Source organism: Anabrus simplex, chromosome 1 (assembly GCF_040414725.1).
Source record: "Anabrus simplex isolate iqAnaSimp1 chromosome 1, ASM4041472v1, whole genome shotgun sequence".
In the NCBI taxonomy this organism is placed as follows: domain Eukaryota; kingdom Metazoa; phylum Arthropoda; class Insecta; order Orthoptera; family Tettigoniidae; genus Anabrus; species Anabrus simplex.
The window spans coordinates 1,163,080,098-1,163,100,526 of NC_090265.1; the positions used below are offsets into that span (position 1 = coordinate 1,163,080,098).

At 39.3% G+C, this 20,429-nt stretch overlaps 1 protein-coding gene across 1 annotated transcript in view; it reads left to right on the top strand.

The window, feature by feature from the left end:
* Positions 1 to 20,429, top strand: part of LOC136877113 (glycerol kinase 3) — a 179,206-nt gene that overhangs the window by 127,263 nt on the left and 31,514 nt on the right. Inside the window, exons 9-10 of the mRNA XM_067150933.2 lie at positions 344 to 481; positions 20,135 to 20,218. Of these exons, the coding sequence (XP_067007034.1) occupies positions 344 to 481; positions 20,135 to 20,218 (222 nt within the window). The remainder of the gene's footprint in view (positions 1 to 343; positions 482 to 20,134; positions 20,219 to 20,429) is intronic.

Below are 20,429 nucleotides of genomic sequence, written 5' to 3' on the forward strand. Positions count from 1 at the left end.
CAATATTAAATGTGTTGAATGTATTATCCTTTGAGACAGGCTCATTTCCTGAGTAGTTTTTATTCAGTCATGTAAGGCAGACTTCATAGAGAATAATTTACATTGAGACCTACTGGATGGTACTTTTGATGAGGAATTTTCACTCGACTGTAATGGATTGAAACAGTAAGCAGACCTAGAAGTTGTTGCTATCCATTTACTGTCCTCTTCCACATGAACCACATTAAAGATTTAAATTGTATGTTTGGAAACTCGTTCTTGATCTAAAGTGTTTGATTTCCCTGTGAAAAATAAAAATTACTTTTCTTCCTGTAATTGTTGTTATATTGACAATGATTTTCAGTGAGGCCTTTGATGATGGAAGCCACTGCACTTGGAGCTGCCATGGCTGCAGGGTTTGCAGAAGGGATTAATGTATGGGACATTTATAATACGCATGAAGTTCCCAGCGACATGTTCTATCCATCAATTACTGAAGATGGTATGTATTGCTCGTATTTTTAATAAATCATTAACTTTTGTGAGTTGGTGAAGAATCTATGGGAATGAAGTAGCCCTTCATATTCAGTAAACCAAACACACACAACTTCTTCTTCTTCTGCCATCCCCTTTACCAGGGTGGGAGCTCCTGGGTCAGGGTGTGGATCATTGACCTCCATCTGCTTCTTGCACCTCCTTCGTGGAGACAAAAGAGATGAATGTTGCTTCTCAGGTACTCCTTAGAATCATCATCCATTTCCCTCGTCCAGCTCTTTCCGGGTTGGGATGTTTATGGCACCTACCCATCCAACCACCATTGTTCCTCCTTAACTGTGATCCAATCCAGGTTTCTTCTAATTATACTATTCTTGATAATTTTCAACCATCTTAGTGTAGGTCTCCCTCATGTCCACCCTCATTTTATCTGATTCTCTATCATCCACTTCGGTATCCTTCCCTCTACCATCCCCTTAACATGTTCAAACCATCTAAGTTCATCCCTCTTCATTCTGTCCTAAAGCTTTTCCCCTACAGTTTTCTTCCTGATGTCCTCATGTTCTAAAAAATTTAATTTCACTGGCCTGAATTTTTTTTTTTTTTTCCTTCATTGTCCAGGTCTGTGCTGCTTATGTATTAGGCAGTAATACATCTTATACATTACCTCTTTATCCTTCATTAGCATTTCCTTCCTACACACCAGATTTTTCACTCTGGTGGAATGCATTTCCTCATTGGAACTGTTTACTGATCTCCATGCCCTGCATCCTGCATCAGTTTGCTTTCCAATTACTTGAAGCTCTTCACAATTTCAAGGTCTTGTCTCCTTATTTTTATAATTTATTGATTATCGCATATCTTGTTGTGTCCCTTCGTAAATATAGATATTATTACTCCTTTACTCCAGTTCTTTGGTACTATTTTTTTCTTTCCAGATACATCTAAATAGCCTATAGAGCCATTGTATAACAACAGGTCTTGATGCTGTTATAATTTCCACATGCAGTTAATCCAAGCCCACTATTTTTCCCCACTTTCATTCGTTTGACAGCAGCTTCCATCTCTTCCATTGCGATTTCACCCAGATTCTTGTCCCCTCATACTCTATCACCCTGTCTACACTCCTCCTCACATTTAAGAGTTCATCAAAGTAATATTCTTCTTTTTCTCCTTATTTCTCCATTCTTCCCTTTCATCTGCTTTGTATAGACTTTCTATTCTCTTCCTTCTTACAAGGCCATTTAGCATCCTTTTCCAAATCTCATGTAAATCCTTCCCAGCTTTTCTTCAGTTCTTACTTTCTTGCATCTTCCTTTCTACTTTCTTCAGTTTTATCCCTATTCCATACTTGCCATGCTTTTTTTTTTTTTTTTTTTTTTTTTAATATCCTTCACTGCTCCCTTTACCCCCTCTTTCCAACATGGGATTTCGACTTCCACGCTCTCCACCTCAGTTCTGGGTAAGTCTTGTTTCAATTTATGTTGGAATTTTTCTTTTACTTCCGTATCTTTTAATTTCCATACTGTTGTTTTGTTCTCTCTTATTTATTTCATTTTCACTATTTTTCCTACTTTAATTTTTGCTACCACTACTCTATGGTCTCCATCAAAGGCTACTTTTGACAAGACTGTTACATCTAACAACTGTCTATGATTTGCTCTTTCCACCAAGAAGTAATCAGTTACTGCCTTTGTCCTTCTGTTCCCCATTCATATCTTGTAATCTTTTTACTATTCTTCTTTCTGAACCACATATTGTCCACACCCATTTCTCACACAAAAATACACCAACTTCTCTCCATCTCCATTCCTCTTTCCATACCATTCATTTTCTGTTGCATCCCACCATTCCATTAAAATCTCCCATGACAGTCACTTCCACATCCTTTATATCTCTCTCCAGCACCTCCAGGAATTTATCCATATTGTCTTCTTTGCATCCAGTATGGAGTGAGTACACTTGTATGAAATCCTTTACTCCATTCTCTGTCCTTCGAAGACAGTAAGAGTAAACTACAGTTGTCTCCCTTATAATGGGGCCAGGGCAGATGAGGAAATTACAGACTTTTCTTTCTGTATCTAAATCTTAAAGTGATTAACAATTATTGGCCAATTGTTGCTGCATAGTATTAATCTACAAACATGTGTAATATTTTAAAATTATTGTTTAGATCAAAAGCCATACGTACGTCATTAAATAAATTCTGTGATCTTCTCATCATTGAGAGGTCCTTGTAAGCTTCTTTAAATCTAATGATTCATTTGCTTGCTTGTATTCGGGGCTAAAAGGAGGTAGTTTCATTCCTATCTATAGCATGTTTCTACCATAAAAGAGAGTATGCAATTAGGTAGAGTATTTGCCTCTCACTTGCACTCGTATGTCTTGCAGTTAGCTTCGTCCTTTTCTAACTCGTGATGTTACCGTTCCCCGATAATCCAAAGTGATAAATCTAATAAAATGATTGTGTGGTCTTATAGAGAAATGTCCTCTCTTTCTGATGATTTCAGATGTGAAGTCATAAATAATTACTACAAGGCCTATTTTTCACAATTACAGTATTTTGGCATGAATCTGTATTTTTGCAGATATGTATGTTATTTGCTTTACGTCGCGCTGACACAGATAGGTCTTATGGCGACGATGAGGCAGGAAGGGGCTAGGAGTGGGAAGGAAGCGGCCGTGGCCTTAATTAAGGTACAGCCCCAGCATTTGCCTGGTGTGAAAATGGGAAACCACGGAAAACCATCTTCAGGGCTGCCGACGGTGGGGCTCGAACCCACAATCTCCCGAATACTGGATACTGGCCGCACTTAAGCGACTGCAGCTATCGAGCTCGGTTTTTTTTGCAGATAAATGCCCTATCAGACAAAAGTTTAAAAATCCAATGTTCAAAACTGATAAAGATTATTTTTTCTTGGTAGCTTGTCTGATGTTGATAGAAAATACACTCTTTCCATGGACAGAAGAAAAATATTTTATATAAGAAGAAAGCTATAACTTTTTTATTACGAACTATTTGAAAATTCTGGGATGGTATCACAGAAACGTTAGGTAGCATTAACCTATTTTGTTACTGACTGTATGCTGGAGACTAAGCTAGAAGAAATATTTACAAAAAAATGTCTGAAATAGTTTTTAAACAAAAAACAGAACTTGGTATCAGATAGCATTTATAAGTTACCGCACTTCTGCCCAGCACTGCAATTCGCAGTCATGATTCGATTAACCTTATGTTGTACTTCATCAGAACTCTATGTTATAATATTAGTTGTGGTGTTCGACTGTACAGTGAAATGGTTCTTGTGTTCTTTATAAATTGTTTGAATTTTATTATTATTGTATTATATTAATTATGAACACAGAAACTAGAGAGCGTAGTCTTGGCAACTGTGCAGTAAAAAATTGATTATAATACTGAATGCCTTTAATTATTTCTTAAAGAAAATGAACGTTACCAAGGCAGTTAAAAAGACTGCAGAAGCTACCGAGTGTTCAGGGTGCTTAATATATAGAATAAGAAAGGAGAAAATATAAGGCCCCCTGTACAGCGTCAACTCAAAAGACCTGCACGTGTTGTTGTTGTTGTTATTATTATTATTATTATTATTATTATTATTATTATTATTATTATTATTATTAAAGATGACCATGGAAGAGACATATTCAAATGCTGGACTACGAGGGGATAACCGTGGATGGTACAAAGGGGGGAAAATTAAAATAGCAATAAGTATGACTATTTAGAAAAATACAAGAACACTAGGGGACGAAAGAATTGTCAATTGTATTCTCACATAAACACAACCAGTTAGCAAATAAAGCACCAGAACAGAATAGAAAGATTACGAGTCATTTTGCAACAGGTGTGAAAGAAATTTTACAAAGATCGGTTACAGCGACGTTATTTGGATATTATCCAAATAAAATTAACAAATACATACATTAAATAGCACAGACGTTTCTCAACCAACTGCACGAAGAGTATATAATAAGAAATTAGTAGGGTAATAGGAAAACAATAAAATTGGGGAATAAATCAAAGCACAACATTTTAAATTACAAAGTCTGGACATAACATGAAAGTAGGCGTGAGTAGAAGATATGCGATATTGCGAATAACAAATTCAAGAAAATACTCAATGAATCACAGATACATTTAGCCCAAATGAATGACGTTAACCAATCCACAAGTAGAGTATAAAAGATCTTCAAAGTAGAGAAATATTTACAGCACAGAAGTACACAAGGTTTTCAAGCGTATTGACAAAATAATGTTCAGCTTCACATAAATTCCGACAGCGTATACGGTAAAGAAATTAGAGTTCTACCTGCTCTCGTAGCGATAATCGTAACCGTTTATCAGAGGTTACACGATACACAGTTAAATGGGAGGAAAATAAATCAAATATGTTTACTAATCTGTGCTATGGTGTGCAAGTTTCCAGAAGTGATCAACACCCCCCCTCCCCCCCAGTAATCTTATGTTAATTGTCGAGCATAGCTCGATTTTCAGGGGGAGGAAGGATGAGACCTGTGTAGAATCTCTATGATGTAGAATGTTGTTGTAGAATATTTTATTTGTAAATCGTTTTTAAGGAATGTTCACTGTTTGATGTGGAATGTTGTGGTAGAATATTTTATTTGTATTCCATTTAGCTACCTAACCTGTATGGTGTAAAATATTTTTGTAGTATGTTTTATTTGTATTCCCTTTATCTACTTAAGTAACTACTACATTGTAAATTATTGCTCTATAATAGCTGGAACATTCCAGAAAGGTTGACGCGGAGGCCCCTGTCGGTTGTGGATTCTAGAAATATGTCCTTAATCATCATCATCATCATCATCATCATTTCCCTTTATCCAGCTGTAGCCAGGTAGGGGCAAATATGGTTCCTCTCCACTTTCTTCGGTCTTTCCACCACTCCTCCTCCAACACTGTGTCCCAGTCCAGGTTTCTTTCTATAATGCTGCGTTGAGTGGTATCCTTCCATCTCATTCGTGGCCGTCCACGGCCTCTCCTTCCTTGGATTTGCATTTCCATCACCTTTTTTGGCATTCTTTCATCGCTCATTCGCTTTATGTGCCCAAACCATCTTAGTTGGCTCTTCTCTATTCTATCATTCATTTTTTCCACTCCAATTTCTTCCCGGATTTTCTCATTCCTTATTTTGTCTCTTCTACTCTTCTGTATCATACTCTCAAGAACTTCATTTTGGCTGCCTGTATTCGACTCTCATCTTTCTTTGTCATTGTCCAAGTTTCTGCTCTGTAAGCTGTTATGGGTACGTAATACATCTTGTACATAGTATCCTTTGCTTCCGTTGGCACATCTTTGTCCCATAACATGTTTCTTACACTATGATAGAAACAACTTCCAGCTTGAATCCTTTTACTAATCTCAGCATCCAGTCGAGCATTCTCCATTAATTCACTCCCCAGGTATTTAAACGTTTCCACTACTTCCAGGGGCTTGTCTGCAATTCTAATCTGACCTTTCCCTTCTTTCTCCCCTCTAGTCATAACAAGAGTTTTACTCTTTTCTACACTTATTTTCAATCTACATTCTTCAATCTTCCCATTCACCACATTCAACTGTTCTTGAACCGCCCTATCGTCTTCTCCCCAAATCACAATGGAAAATGGAAAGTTTGCGATTAGTGTCTCTATATGTTCTGGAACATAGTCAAAACATCGTGACTGGATTAAGAGTTATGATTGGTGGATCTGGGTGGCGATAGGCAAACTCCTGTGCTCTGATTGGCCACTCAGTAATCGCACCAAGGCCAGACTTCCCTTTTTAAGTGAGCGAGGCAGGATTTCGTGGTCTTTGGTCTTTGGTTCTCTTGTCAGTCCAGCGTTTTGACGCACATCGGCGTATCCTCGCTCCCAGGATGGGCTACCTTGGGGTAAGCACAGTTGGTTTCAGTCCCGCTTTAATTTACGTTTAATGTTCATTGGTGTTATTGCATAGGAGTTTGCCCTGCTAGCCACTCTATTCCTCAGATATTCTAGAAAGTACGTTTACTTGCATTCTAAAATATATTTGTATCTTGTGTGCCTTCTTACCTTCAGAATCGTATTGTAGAACTTGGATTATGCTAAGATAATCAAAGCAAAGCTCTTGTCAAACAACATCTAATCTTGTATTCGTAGATTATGTGACTGGATTGTTTGGATAGATGAATTTTGTTCGGAGAATAATATCTCGAAAACAAGAGATCACCGTTGATTTTTCTGGAAACCCGCAACTTTCGTATCTCTTTGGCCTTGGTAGGTTCCCAGCCTCGTTCCACGTTCCTTGATTATAGTCGTCACGGTCCAACCTGATTTTTGTTTGTGTGTCTTGGTACAATTCATCTGATGTTTATTGCGTGTCTAGTTTTTAAAGTACCGTGTAATTTGATTTATTTTCCTCCCTTTTAACTGTGTATCGTGTAACCCCTGAAAACCAGTTACATATTGGGGGGGGGGGCTACTGCAAGGTGTAACTGGTCGGCATATCGAACACCTTCTGCAGAAACCGTGACAGCTTCCAGCTGAGCAAACGTTGCTGGTCATGGTGAAAGAGCCAGATATGTTCTGTAGTTCGGGGCGAGACCTTCAGTAATGTTGGCAACCATTTGGGTCTCGGAATAGTGGAGCCGGAAAATTCTAGCCTGGAGCTTAATATCTTGAACATATTCAGATAATGACTCGTTGAAATGTTGCACTCTGAAATAGTGCTTCTGCACTAATGAAGACAAGGCACGAGAAGGAATGAAAAATTCAAGCACATGTGCGTGAAATTGATCTATAGTCCATCTTTCGGAAATGGCCCTGACGATATGCTCAGAAAGAGCTCCAGATACGTGCGGGTATAGGATTTGAAACACGTGGTTGTCACTGAGATTGTACACTATTGCCTGATCCGTGAACTCGATTAAGAACCGAAGGAAAGAAATAACCTTATCAACGGAGTTAGCCGAAAATTTAGAGACTCCCTTAAACACAATAGTCAATGAGTGAGGTAGGTTAGAGAAAATCTGGGGGAAAGCAGGTATAGGAGGTGCCTGGGAAGGGTTAGAGTGGTCATGAGGGGTTACAGAGTCGTCATATCTTTGATTCGGGTGCTCTTGTGAAAAGGATGGACTACAGAAGGTTAGGTTAGGACTGCCGTTAGCCTGCAACGTTACAGGCGCAGATCATCTCATCTGTGAAAGGTTCTTGCTAATCTGAGAGATCATCAGGGCATTAACCACTTGTGTAGGGGTTATGGAATCTAAAAGAGCACTTGATACCGGTGGCGCTAAGACGGGGGGATGGTTTTGCACCATTGCATAAGAACCAGTGATTCATATAATGTATCTTCTTTGCATGTCAGTACCTCTACTAATTTTCCTGTGGTAACTGACACTTCTGCCGTGGCTCAGTGTCTGCTCTCTGTTGTTACACAACCTGGTTTGAGAACACAATTTCTGCCTAGAAAAATGTTACAATGCTCGAATATAGGTAATAGTTTAGTCAGAGAGACAACTTTATCTGAAAATGACCATCCAAGAACCAGATCTCTAAACCAAGTGGTTGGTGAGTTATGATGTATTTTAATTTCGCTTTCAGAAGTTTTTTTTTTTTTTTTTTTTTAAGAAAATACACTGTGTTATCTTCTGTCCCTTCTGTTTTCTTTCCTCTGCCTTATCTGGGAGCAGGCATCTGAAGGAAATATCCTTCTGCTGCTGACAGATTAGATTAACAGACAACGCAATCAAGGCTTCAGTGTTGTAAAGAATGCAGTCCTCGCTTCACTGTGATCAGTTTTTTGCTGTCTTTCCTTGAGAGTGTGTGGTCTTTGTTACTGTGTATTGCCTGTGAATTTATTACATGTGATATATAGGAAAGTAGTAGTAGTAGTAGTTAAGACAAATACGTATCATGGAAATATTTTTAGTAATAAACTGATGATGATGATGATTATTATTATTATTATTATTATTATTATTATTATTATTATTATTATTGTTGTTGTTGTTGTTGTTGTTTTATTGTTTTTATTATTGTTGTTATTATTATTATTATTATTATTATTATTATTATTATTATTATTATTATTATTATTATTATTATTATTATTATTATTATTATTATTATTATTATTATTTAACCCATGGGTTTTCAAGTTATATCATTCTATTACGCTTGCATCAATATTCCCCCTATAACTTGAAACAATTTCAACAGTCTCTCACACTTCTTGACTTTGCCTTGGTCGTAGATTGTATCTTCTCTCTTCCTCGACATCACTGGATGTGCTCTCCTCCTCTTGATCAGATTGTGCCGTGCCGGGGGGCGGGGTTGCGTTGCTGCCAGCCTCTTCCTCGATGATAGTCGATGCGTTCTCCTCAAGACCAGACTGAGCTGTGTCATTGGTAGCCTCTCCTCCAGCTGGACCCGTGGTAGTAACAGGCTTACTCTGTGGAGAAAACAATGGAAAGGCCAGAGGGGGTTTCCAAAGTTTCTCGGGAAATAAGAAAAAAGGATCAGCAGTTATAAGATTTATTATTTAAATAATGTAGAAATAACAACAAAGACTAGAGAGATTTTAACAATAATTAATAACTGAATATGATATTCCAGCGCATGGCCTTGAGCCAAAAGTAGCCACAGGCTTTGCGTATAAAAATGCTAGTAAGTAAGACTGTTGTCTTACGACAGCTGAGAAAATCAGAATACAGTATCTGAATGATTACATTAATTTGAAGGCTGGTTAAAACCAGACCGATAATTAAGTTGAACAATCATGAACAATTAGAAAAATATTAAAGTTATCAAAATAACAAAGTTGAATGTACGAAATTTTGATGAGAAAAGTTTACACAGTAACGCTACAGTTCTTGAGGTGAATTTTACAGCACTCAATTCTCCACCGGGGAGTAAAAGGCTCAAAGAAGAAAAAAAAAAGGACCTTTTGTCCACCAACTTCATTATCCAGTAGTAAGCTGCAATTAATAACTTTTATAGACGAACCAGCCGACATATAAATAAAATGTGTCCATAGACACGACTGGCTAAAATCGTCATTAAAAATTCAGCAGATCTCGCTGCAAAGAAAACCAAAACCTACGCTGGCGTTATTTTCATGTCCAGGAAAATACAAAGGCCGGCAAGGGCCACATCAAGTGCAGTTACGCTGATTGACAAGCCATGCTTGTAGCGCTCGACACATGAGCGAAAGGAGAGGTGATTGACCTCGAACAAACTGCAGCAAAGAACATGCTGACGAGAAGTCGCTATTCCATAATGCGTGTGGCAAATATGTTGCCAAATGAAAGCGCAGCATAGGAGCTGACGTAGAGTACCAGCGGCGATTCCGGCTAAACCCGGAGTGTGAAGGCAAAGCATTCCTGTAGGCTTGATCCTTAAATAGTGCTGAGGAATATTCCAGTTGGGATGCAACATAGTGCTGTAAAACTAATGGAAGTAATTACAAACCTGTACATGAAAATCTTAACAAAAAATAACAAAATAGTGAGGAAAAGGGAGCCCAGAAAGAATATTTTAAAAATTTCCAATTAATTAATATAACAAAGACTAAATGCAAATAACAAAAATGACCAATGAAAAGACAGACACTTTCGGTACCAATCAAAAGGAAAGTTGCCAGTGACGTAAAGTCATGCCAAGGTGCTGCAACCATTCAACAACCAAGAAGGAATGACGTAAGGGAGCGAAGAAAAGAAAGAAAATATACAAGCAGAGTTCGTTTGACCTGTGACATGATTGCACGTCGAAGGAAACTTGTAATCAATTAATGAAAAGTAACCAGACCGAAACAACTAATGAAGGTAAGAACAACATATAACATAAATTTAGAAAAATAGGAGAGGTACCGAAAATAGCGAAAATTGCAAACAAATGGTACGTTCATGAACGCATATACCACTCTGTATACGCAGCAGTTGGGTGACTCGCTGCAACTCTGATGCGTGGACCTTGACAGTAGGGTAGGTCTTTAGTAAGTAGACCCCATGGCCCAGCTGCTTATCCACCTCGATGGGACCAACCCATTTAGGTGCGAGACCTGCGTGAAACCCTCCAATCGTATTACTGACTGGGTGGTTACGTTGCAGTACTTGTTGGCCTGGTAGGATGTCTCTTCGACATCTTGAGCCTTGGCCTGGGTAAGGGATCTCTTCTCTGCCAAAGCTTGCTTTTCCTTGATATCCTGCTGCTGCTTATGCTGCCACTCTGCTAGAGAAACAGCTGCATCATCTTGACCAAAAGTGGGTGGTGGACGAATCTCCCAATCCCCGGTGCCGTATAGCCGTCGACCAAGGAGCAGCTCCGCTGGGGAATAGCCAGTGACACGGTTGATGCATCGTCGCAGGGCAATGAGTAACTGCGATATTTAACGGTCCCACAGTCGATGTTCTTTGTCTATTAGCTCCTGGTTCCGTCATTCCGTTGGATTAGCCCTTGGGTTGTAGATAGTGGTGGTCTAGTGCTCCACACACCACTCTGTCATCATTTGTTGCCACTTCCTTGACGTGAACTGACTCCCGTTGTCTGACAGAATGCACTGTGGATAACCGTAGCGGCTGAATACCTCATCTTGTAGAAGGCTGGTGATGCGTCCCGTTGTGGTTTCTGGTATTGGAAAGGCCTCAATCCACCTTGGGGAGGAGGTCGGTGATTACTAGGAGTCCTGTTTTACCCCGAGGTGTTCTAGGGTAAGGACCCATCAAGTCCAGGCCTGTGACCTCCCAAGGGCATTGCGGCCATCTTCCTCACTGACTGGAATCTGCCTTCCTGTTGCTCGCCTTGGTGCAGGCACAGATGTGGCACCCCTTCACGTAGTCCAGGATGTCTTTCCACATGTTGACCCAGTAGAATCTTCATTGGATAGACTAATGCGTTTCCTCGCCTCCTGGATGTCTGGCTTCAGTGCTGTCGTGGAACTTCTCAAGGATGTCCATCGTGTGCTGTCCAGGGATCACCACTACTGTGGGGGCGTGTCGGAGAGGTGCGATCTGTTCATTAAGAGTCCTCCGTTAACCCAGAAGTTCTTGTAGCACATCTTGAATTCCCTCGGGACGAGTCGACTAGCAGTGTTCTGTCTCCTAATCCACTGCGTCATGGTCCTACAGGACTTGTCTTGTTCTTGCCGCTGTTTGATTACTCCCAGATCAAGTTCCTTCTTGATGGTCATAAGTACAGTTTCCTTGGCCTCACTCTGGTGTTTTTGCAGGAACTCACTCTCTACAATGGTGCTCTTCGCTTCAGGTTCCATCTCCGGGTGCCTAAAAGACGCCTTGCCTTGAAGCTGCGTTAACTGGATATCTCCCAGGTCTACGTCGACTTCCACATCCTTGTGAATCTGGAGATCTCCATCGTGCCAGGTGACGCTCAGACGTCTGTCTTTTCCCAAAAAGACCTCACGAGCTGCATAGTCTAAGATCACCTTTTATTCTACCAGAAAGTCATAACCCAGTATGATGTCAGGTATCAGGTTGTGAATCACTGAGACATTAGCTACAATTGGCAGGTCCATGCATTTAGCGGTTAAGTTAATCTGTCCTTGGACGGAATAGGTTACCCCGTCCGCAGCTCCCACTACCCTTTCAAGATAGTGAGACTTCAGGGGTGGTAGTAATCTGGCTACAGTCCCATTTACAAACAAGTGACTTGCTTGGCTGTCGAGTATGGCTGAAAATTTTTTGTTGCCTATCCTCAAGATGGTCGCTGGACGAGATTGGTCTGTTCTGCCCACAATCTGACCAATCCCTCCCCTGCTTGCCCAGGGCTGCTTGTCTTGTCAGGTCTTGAGGCACCTTCCTGTTCCCGGTTCCATTCCCCCTTAATCCAGAATGAGACGGACCTAGTTTCTCCATCCTCAAGGTTGGGCACTTGTTCTTCAGGTGTCCCCGTTCTTCCTCACTGGTAGCACTTCCTAACCCAACTGGTCTCTTCTGTACTTTTGCTCTTGTGTTCCTCCTCCAACTGGGCGATGATTCTACGTAGATCATCAAAGGATCTCGGTTGTGATACTTTCACTATGGGTCGAATCTTATCGTGGAGTAGCTTTGTGATATCTGGTAAGATCTCGTTTTCACTTCCTTCCGGTTGCAGACACTTGAACAGCTGGTACTTCTGTAAGATGAAGGTACTACCATATCTTCTCAAATTTCTTCTCTCTACAATATCCATTTATTTTTTCAGCTTCCGCCTCCTTCCACGCTCTTTTCTTCTCATTCAATACCTCCTTGTATTCTCTTCTTAATTTACAATATTCCTCCCTCTTCTCTTGTTCTGCCTCCTTCTTAAACTCCACTAGGGCTCTCATTACAACCTCTTGTTTCCTCCTACAGTCTTCATCAAACCACCCATTCTCTCTGTTTTTATTTCCCTTTTCCCTTCTCCTCACTTTCTTTCCCACACTCCGTACTGAGAGTTCTATTATTTCTAGGACCCTATCCATGTCATTTCCTTCCAATGCCCTTTCAATTTTTACCCTTAATATTTCTCCCCTCTCTTTAAGCTCCAATCTCAGTTTCTCTCTCGTAGTATCATTCCACACATACTTCCATCCCTCAGTCTTGTATCCCTTCCTACTTTCCTCCAGCTCTCCCCTCTCATCAACTTCCTCACTTCTCAGTTTTATTTTGTTAGACTTATATTCTGTTAACCCACATTCTAACACCTCAAAACTTATTATTCTCTTTAATGCTATCTCCAGACTTATTCCTATATCAACTACACTCCCTCCATTTGTTGTAATGTACATCAAATCTCCCTTACTGTCCTTCTTCATCCACCCATTTAAAATATATAAATTTTCTATAGCACATAACTCTAATAAACTTTCCCCATAACTATTTACACCATTATCTTTACTCTTTCTTCCCCCCCCCCCCCCCCTGTGCCTTCGTTATCTTATTTCCCATAATCCGGTACTCTATTGCTCATTCTTGCATTCCAATCCCCCATTAAAATCATTCCCTCTTTACATATATCCCTTTAATCGTGTTTATTTCTTCAATCAATTTTTCAAAGAAATATTTATTTGCATAAACTGAATCTCTAGGATGGTTATAAAGTAGGGCCAGACAAATTGCCTCTAGTGGCCCCTTTCCCATTTTTATTCTAAACCACACTACCTCCTTTACCCTACTCTGTATCCTCTCCACCCACTCGGCTACCTCATTTCTTATTAGAACTACTACACCCCCTGGGTTTTTTCCCATCTTTCGTATTTTTTTCTTATCACATTTACTACTCTATATCCGTCCCATTCAATTTCTACCCCTTTCCATAACCACGACTCCACTAGAGCAGTTATATCAAAATCTTTTACTAAATCCACAATTTCTCTATTCCCTAGCTTCCCCATCAACCCCTCAATATTCAACACCCCTATCGACATATCTAGTCATTTATTTCCTCCCCCTCTTTGTTTCTGCATTTCACCACTTCCACCCTTACTTCTAGCCATTCTGCCTTGTGGTGCCTCCCCATCTCCACTTCCTTCTCTCCACTACCCCTCCTCCCCCATCTCTGTGTCAGAACCTTTTTTCTGTTCCCATAAATCTTTTAAACTTATCGATCTACCCTTATTCAACACCTGACTCTGCTCCACATTCCTTCTTACATCCTCTTACTCGGGGAGGTTGAGTCACTACCCTGACTCCTATTTCCTCCACTCCCCTCTTAACCACCAGGTCTCACTTCACTTTGGTTCAATGTCATAATTCTTGTTTCATTCACACCTGCATTGTTCTGACTCATCAAGGTCTCTGCTCTCCCCACCAACTGGCTGCTGACACCGCTGTCACATCTTCTATATTCCTTCTCTCCACTGATGACGTCTTGCGCTCGATTCCTGCAGCTCATTTCCTCCTCGCTTTTTTCCATCCACAGCAGTTCCTCCTGAATCCACGATTGGGTCCATTTCCTGCCTGATGTAACCAATCACCTCCCTACTATCTTGGCTCGCAATCCCTGCGCTCTTGCCCTCCACATGTGCCGCTTTAAAATCTCCAACAGGATCCTGTCCTCTTTTTCTGACTCAGCCTTCCTTTCAAATTCCTGGCATTTCTTAGAATTATATCGGCCATCAGGGTTGAGATTAATCTTATCTTCACCGGTCTATAGCCTGTGTTCCTTTCTACTCTGTATATGTCATCGATATCCACTTCTGAGAAGTTCATCTTCATTTTATTTGAAACTATATCCACCACTTTTAACACTAACTCCACTTTTGATTCTATTATTTCCTCCATTACACCATACACTAACACATTCTTCCTTGATGATTCCTTCCTCGCCAGCCTTGCTTCTCTCTTCACTGCTGTCAGTTCCTCTTCCAAAGCATCCACCTTCTTTATAAAATACCCTTCCTATTTCTTCTTTTATAAAAATTTTTAGGTCGTTCGTCTCCTTCATTTGGGTTGACCGGTGTTCCTGCATCATCTCATTAATTTCTTCTCCTTTACTCACTTTCTTCACCACTCTCTTGATTTCTTCCAGGTCCTCCCACCTGAATGGTCCCTGATTAGGACTTGGGTTCTTTTCTACACCACCTACCACCAGCAGCATTGCAATAATCATCGCGCTCAACATAATTTCCAGCAGCCCTTTAGAGATGCTATTCTCTCTCCCTTTATCTGCTCCAGCTTTCTTCCAACACCACCTTGCACCATGCCAACACCCAATTCTTAACCTGTATTCCTGTAGCTTTACTCCCATCGCTCACTCCTCAGTTCTACTCACACGTCCGAACTGCATGCAGTCTCGTTCGTGACTGCGATAATCACCACCCCTTAACAACTATAAATAATATGACTTTGAAACTGTGTTAAGAGAAGTCCTAAATAATAGTTCCATTTTTTTCAAAATGGCGCCCGGTAATTACGACGTAGTGTTTTATTCTCCGAGTAAATTAACCGTAAAGTGTGACGAAAAGTGCGGAAAATGTCAAAGATTAGTGAAAAATGGAATGTTGTGTGATTCATGTGATCGATGGTGGCATTATAAGTGCGGAAATTGCCCTAGAGACGTAAAAACTAATGAAAATATTGACTGGATTTGTGAGCAGTGTGTTCGGAATGTTGTTGTTGGGGACAGCATTGACGAAGCACCGAAAACAGTCGATGAGGAATATAAAAGTGCATTAGAAATTATAAACATTCTAAAAAAAGGGCAATGAGACTCTTAAAGTTGAAAATCAAGAATTAAAAGAAAGACTGCGATCGCTAGAATTTGGGACTGACCATTCTTCGAGTGATATACCGGTACAAGTAACAAACTCGAGCACGTGGTGTCAAGTAGTTCGTGGATGGCCGGCTAAGAAGAAATCTACAACTGAATTTCCGGAAATAAACATCAGAAATAGGTTTTCTGCCCTAAATAATTTAATTCTGGAAGAAAGTGATCGCGCGCGTGAAACCAAATCATCGCGATCCGCTGCCGTTGCCGTGCCGAGTTTAAAATTTAGGCCTAGAATTCAGATTCAAGACCCAGTTAGGCCTAAATCAGCGAAGGTAGCTGTGTTTGGTGATAGCCAAGGAAGGGGAATTGCGGGAGTGATTAATGACGAGAATATAGCAGCAACCGGAGAAATATATCCAGGAGCTTCTATCAGCAGTATTGTGGAAAACGTAGAAGCAGCAACTAGGAACTTCGGGAGCGGTGATGCAGTGCTTATCATCGGTGGGACGAACGACGTAGCTCACGACGATGCCAAGAATGTAAGATCACAACTTAAACATACACTAGGGAAGCTGACCCACACTAACGTTTTTGTAGTGAACGTGCCCCACAGGCACGATTTGAGTAGAGACTCGTGTGTGAACATTGAAGTGGACAAGGTCAATACAGATATTGTTAAAATTTGTAAACATTTTCGGAATACTCAGGTTATTGAATGCAGCAGTTTTGAGAGATACTGTTATACAAAACATGGCCTCCATCTAAACAATTCAGGTAAACGAAAGGTAGCAAATATTGTTCTAGATTTTATTAATCTTAAGATATGTACTGTAAAACAGGCAACTCCCATGAGTTATAATACTGACGAGGAAAACTAGTAGAAAGAGCCAGCTGTACTTAAAGCTGGCTCAGTCAACTAGAAAAAGAAACTCAGGATAGTAAGGAATTCCAAGTTACCCAATTGCAACAGTCAAGTTTTAGGGAGGAAGGGGGTCTGAGATTGCTCTTGGTAAACTGTCAAAGTGTAGTTAATAAACAATTAAAATTCGGTACATTGATGGAATCTTATGAGACTGATGTGGTGATAGGAGTGGAATCGTGGTTGAAAGAAGGGGTGGGTAATAGAGAAGTATTTCCAGAAGGGTACACAGTCTATCGTAGAGACCGAGGAGATAAAAAGGGAGAGGGGGTGTTTATTCTGGTGAAGGAAACTTACTGTTCACATGAATGGTTTACCGATGAAAGGGATGAAATATTAGGGATAAAATTAGTTTGTGATAATATGAAGGAGGTGGGAATTATAGGAACATACAGGCCTGGAAGAGAGGAAAGAGACATGGAAATCTTTGAGAAAATAATAGATTATACTCGTAAAAACAATAATAATGATATGGTAATAATTGGGGGAGATCTAAATTTGCCTGAAGTTGAATGGAATGGAGCTGCAAGTGAAGCCCATGAACAGAAACTGGCACAAGTAGTACAAGAACCGACTCGTCTCAATAACTTACTAGATGTATTCTTGGTTAAACCATGGGAAATTGTTGATAAAACTGAGGTAATTGAAGGAATAGGAGACCATAAGGCTGTAATAATGGATGTAGGACTCGTACAAAAAAGGCTTAATAAGAGGGTTACACAAGACAAGAAATTGTACAGAAAAACTAAAGTTGATGAATTTGGGACTTACCTTAAATCACAATTCAGTTGTTGGATAAGTGAAGGGAGTAACGTGGATACACTTTGGGCTAAATTTAAAGGAATCATTTGGGAAGGAGAGAAGAGATTTGTACCTGTTAAGAAGGGTAAAATGACCTCAGACCCTGTTTATTATACAAGGGAAATAAGAAAATTAAAAAGAAAATGTAGAATAGTAAACAGGAAAATCAAAGAGTGTAGGGAGAGTAGAGAAACTAGAAAACAGCTAATGAGGGAACTGAATAGAGTGAAAAAGGAAGCAAAAGAGAATTATATGAATGGCATACTTCAAGAGGGTAATGACCACAAAGGGAAATGGAAAAAGCTGTATTCATATATCAGGAATCAAAAAGGAAAAGGAATCCAAATTCCTACAGTGGTGGGAGAAGGGGGTGAACACTATTTAACAGATACTGAGAAAGCAAACCTATTTAGTAGGGGATTTAGAGATTCAGTAGATGATTGTCAAGAGTTGGAAACTGAAACAGAAGATAGAGAGGGAGAGAGACAGAGGGAAACAAGAAGCTTCTCATTCACAAACGAAGATATTTTCAGAGAAATCCAACTGCTTCAGCAAGGAAAAGCAGCAGGAAGTGATCAAATTACTGGGGACGTATTAAAGACAATGGGGTGGTACATAGTGCCTTATTTAAAATTTCTCTTTGACTATGTCATAAATAATATTGTAATACCAAAGGAATGGAAGGAATCTATAATAATACCAATTTATAAAGGAAAGGGTGATAAAAGGAAACCAGAAAACTACAGACCAATCAGCCTGACCTGTATAGTTTGTAAAATACTGGAGAGTTTAATATCGAAGTACATCAGAGGGATATGTGATGATAAAAATTGGTTCATGAGGAGCCAGTATGGATTTAGAAAGAAATTTTCTTGTGAGGCACAACTGGTGGGATTTCAGCAGGACATATCAAATCAGTTGGATTCAGGAGGTCAGTTAGATTGCATAGCCATAGATCTTTCCAAAGCCTTTGGTAGAGTGGAACATGGAATATTATTAAAGAAATTTGAGGGAATAGGACTGGACGTAAGGGTTACACGTTGGATAAAAACATTTCTAAATTCAAGGGTTCAGAAAGTCAAAGTAGGAAATAATGTCTCAGGAAGAGAAAGTTTGGAAGGGAATTGCACAGGGTAGTATAATCAGTCCGTTACAATATAACATCAAAAATAAGATTGTATGCAGATGACATAATTGTTTATAGGGAAATAAACAACATTGAGGATTGTTCAGAATTACAAAAGGACCTTGAAAGTATCCAACAGTGGGTTGAAGAAAATAACATGAAGGTTAATGGAGGCAAATCAACTGTTACAACTTTTACAAACAGGAGCTTTAAAACTGAATTTGAATATTCTTTGGATGAAGTAGTTATCCCAAAAGATGGCAAGTGCAAATACTTATGTGTGAGATTTGAAAGTAATTTGCACTGGAAGGGTCATATTGATGACATTGTTGGGAAAGCATACAGATCGTTACATGTCATAATGAGGCTACTTAAAGGATGCAACAAAGAATTAAAAGAAAAAAGTTACTTGAGTATGGTTCGTCCATTATTGGAATATGCAAACAGTGTTTGGGTTCCTCACCAAGAATACCTAATAAAAGAAATAGATAGTGTGCAGAGGAAAGCAGCAAGATTTGTAACAGGGGATTTCAGGAGAAAGAGTAGTGTATCAGAAATAACTTGGGTGGGAAACTTTAAGTAAGAGAAGGGAGAAAACTAGACTTATAGGATTATATAGAGCCTATACAGGAGAAGAAGCATGGGGAGATATCCGTGAGAGGCTTCAGTTGGAAAATAATTATATCGGCAGGACTGACCACAAATATAAAATTAGAAGGAATTTTAGCAGAAGCGATTGGGGTAAATTTTCATTCATTGGGAAGGGTGTGAAGGAGTGGAACAGTTTACCAGGGGTAGTGTTTGATCCTTTTCCAAAATCTGTACAGATATTCAAGAAGAGAATAAACAGCAACAGAGAAAATAAATGAAGTGTTAGAGGGCATTCGACCAGTGCAGGTTATTGTAAATAAAAAAATGTGTGTGAATAAATTAATTCCATCCCCTGGTCTAAGGAGTTTGGACAGCCAAAGTAGGGGACTGCCTGTAGGGGTGAAGTACAGTGGGGACTTCGAGGGCCCTGGGACCGCTACGGTAGCTGTGAAGGCCCTTCAGGAACTCTGAAAAGTGGTGGCAAAAGGGGCTCTGGTTAAGACGCAGCAGGTCGTTATGCTACTTAGGATCCAGAACGGGTATAAAAAAAATAAAAATAAAAAAAACGTAAATAAATAATTGCAATGTAAATATTAATCTTATACCAGTTGTATAGTATCATTTGAAGTAATTCCACATACTGTATATCAGTTGACTATATTTGTAAGTAGTACAGGAGATATTATAAGTAGAATTTTGTAAACAATATAAATTTATTAAGGATGAGCTGTGTGTTTAATAGAAAACATTGTTAGCGTAAATTGTATAATGTATTATAGGAAAATTTTCTTCTCTTGTTAATTTAATATTTAGTGCTTGACAATAATGTATTTTAGTGTACCATTTGCCACCGAGGTAGACACCTCATTTGCAAATAAAGAGATTTTGATTTTGATTTGATTTGATTTGATGTATGATGCTTTTTATCAACTGCTGGAAAGATCACAGAATGGTAAATTTTGTCATATAGTATATTTTGAATTCCCAAGGATATAGAAATATTTTATAAGTTTCAAATTAATGTTTTTATCTTTCAGAAAGAGATATCCGTTACCACAGGTGGAAAATGGCAATCAAAAGGAGTCTGAATTGGCAGCCAGAGCCAGACAAGGAAGATGTAGGTGAGTGTATCAATCATCCTTTATTTTTAGTTGATATAGCAGATATCCTTTTGAATTAAGAGAATTTTTTTATATCATTGTAAATTTCAAGAAAGGAAACATACAAATAACAATACTTATATGCACCTAACTGTAACTGAATGCTCATGCAAGTATTATACTACTGTACTTCTAGTCATGCTTCTCTCTTTCATAAGGGAATACATTTTCT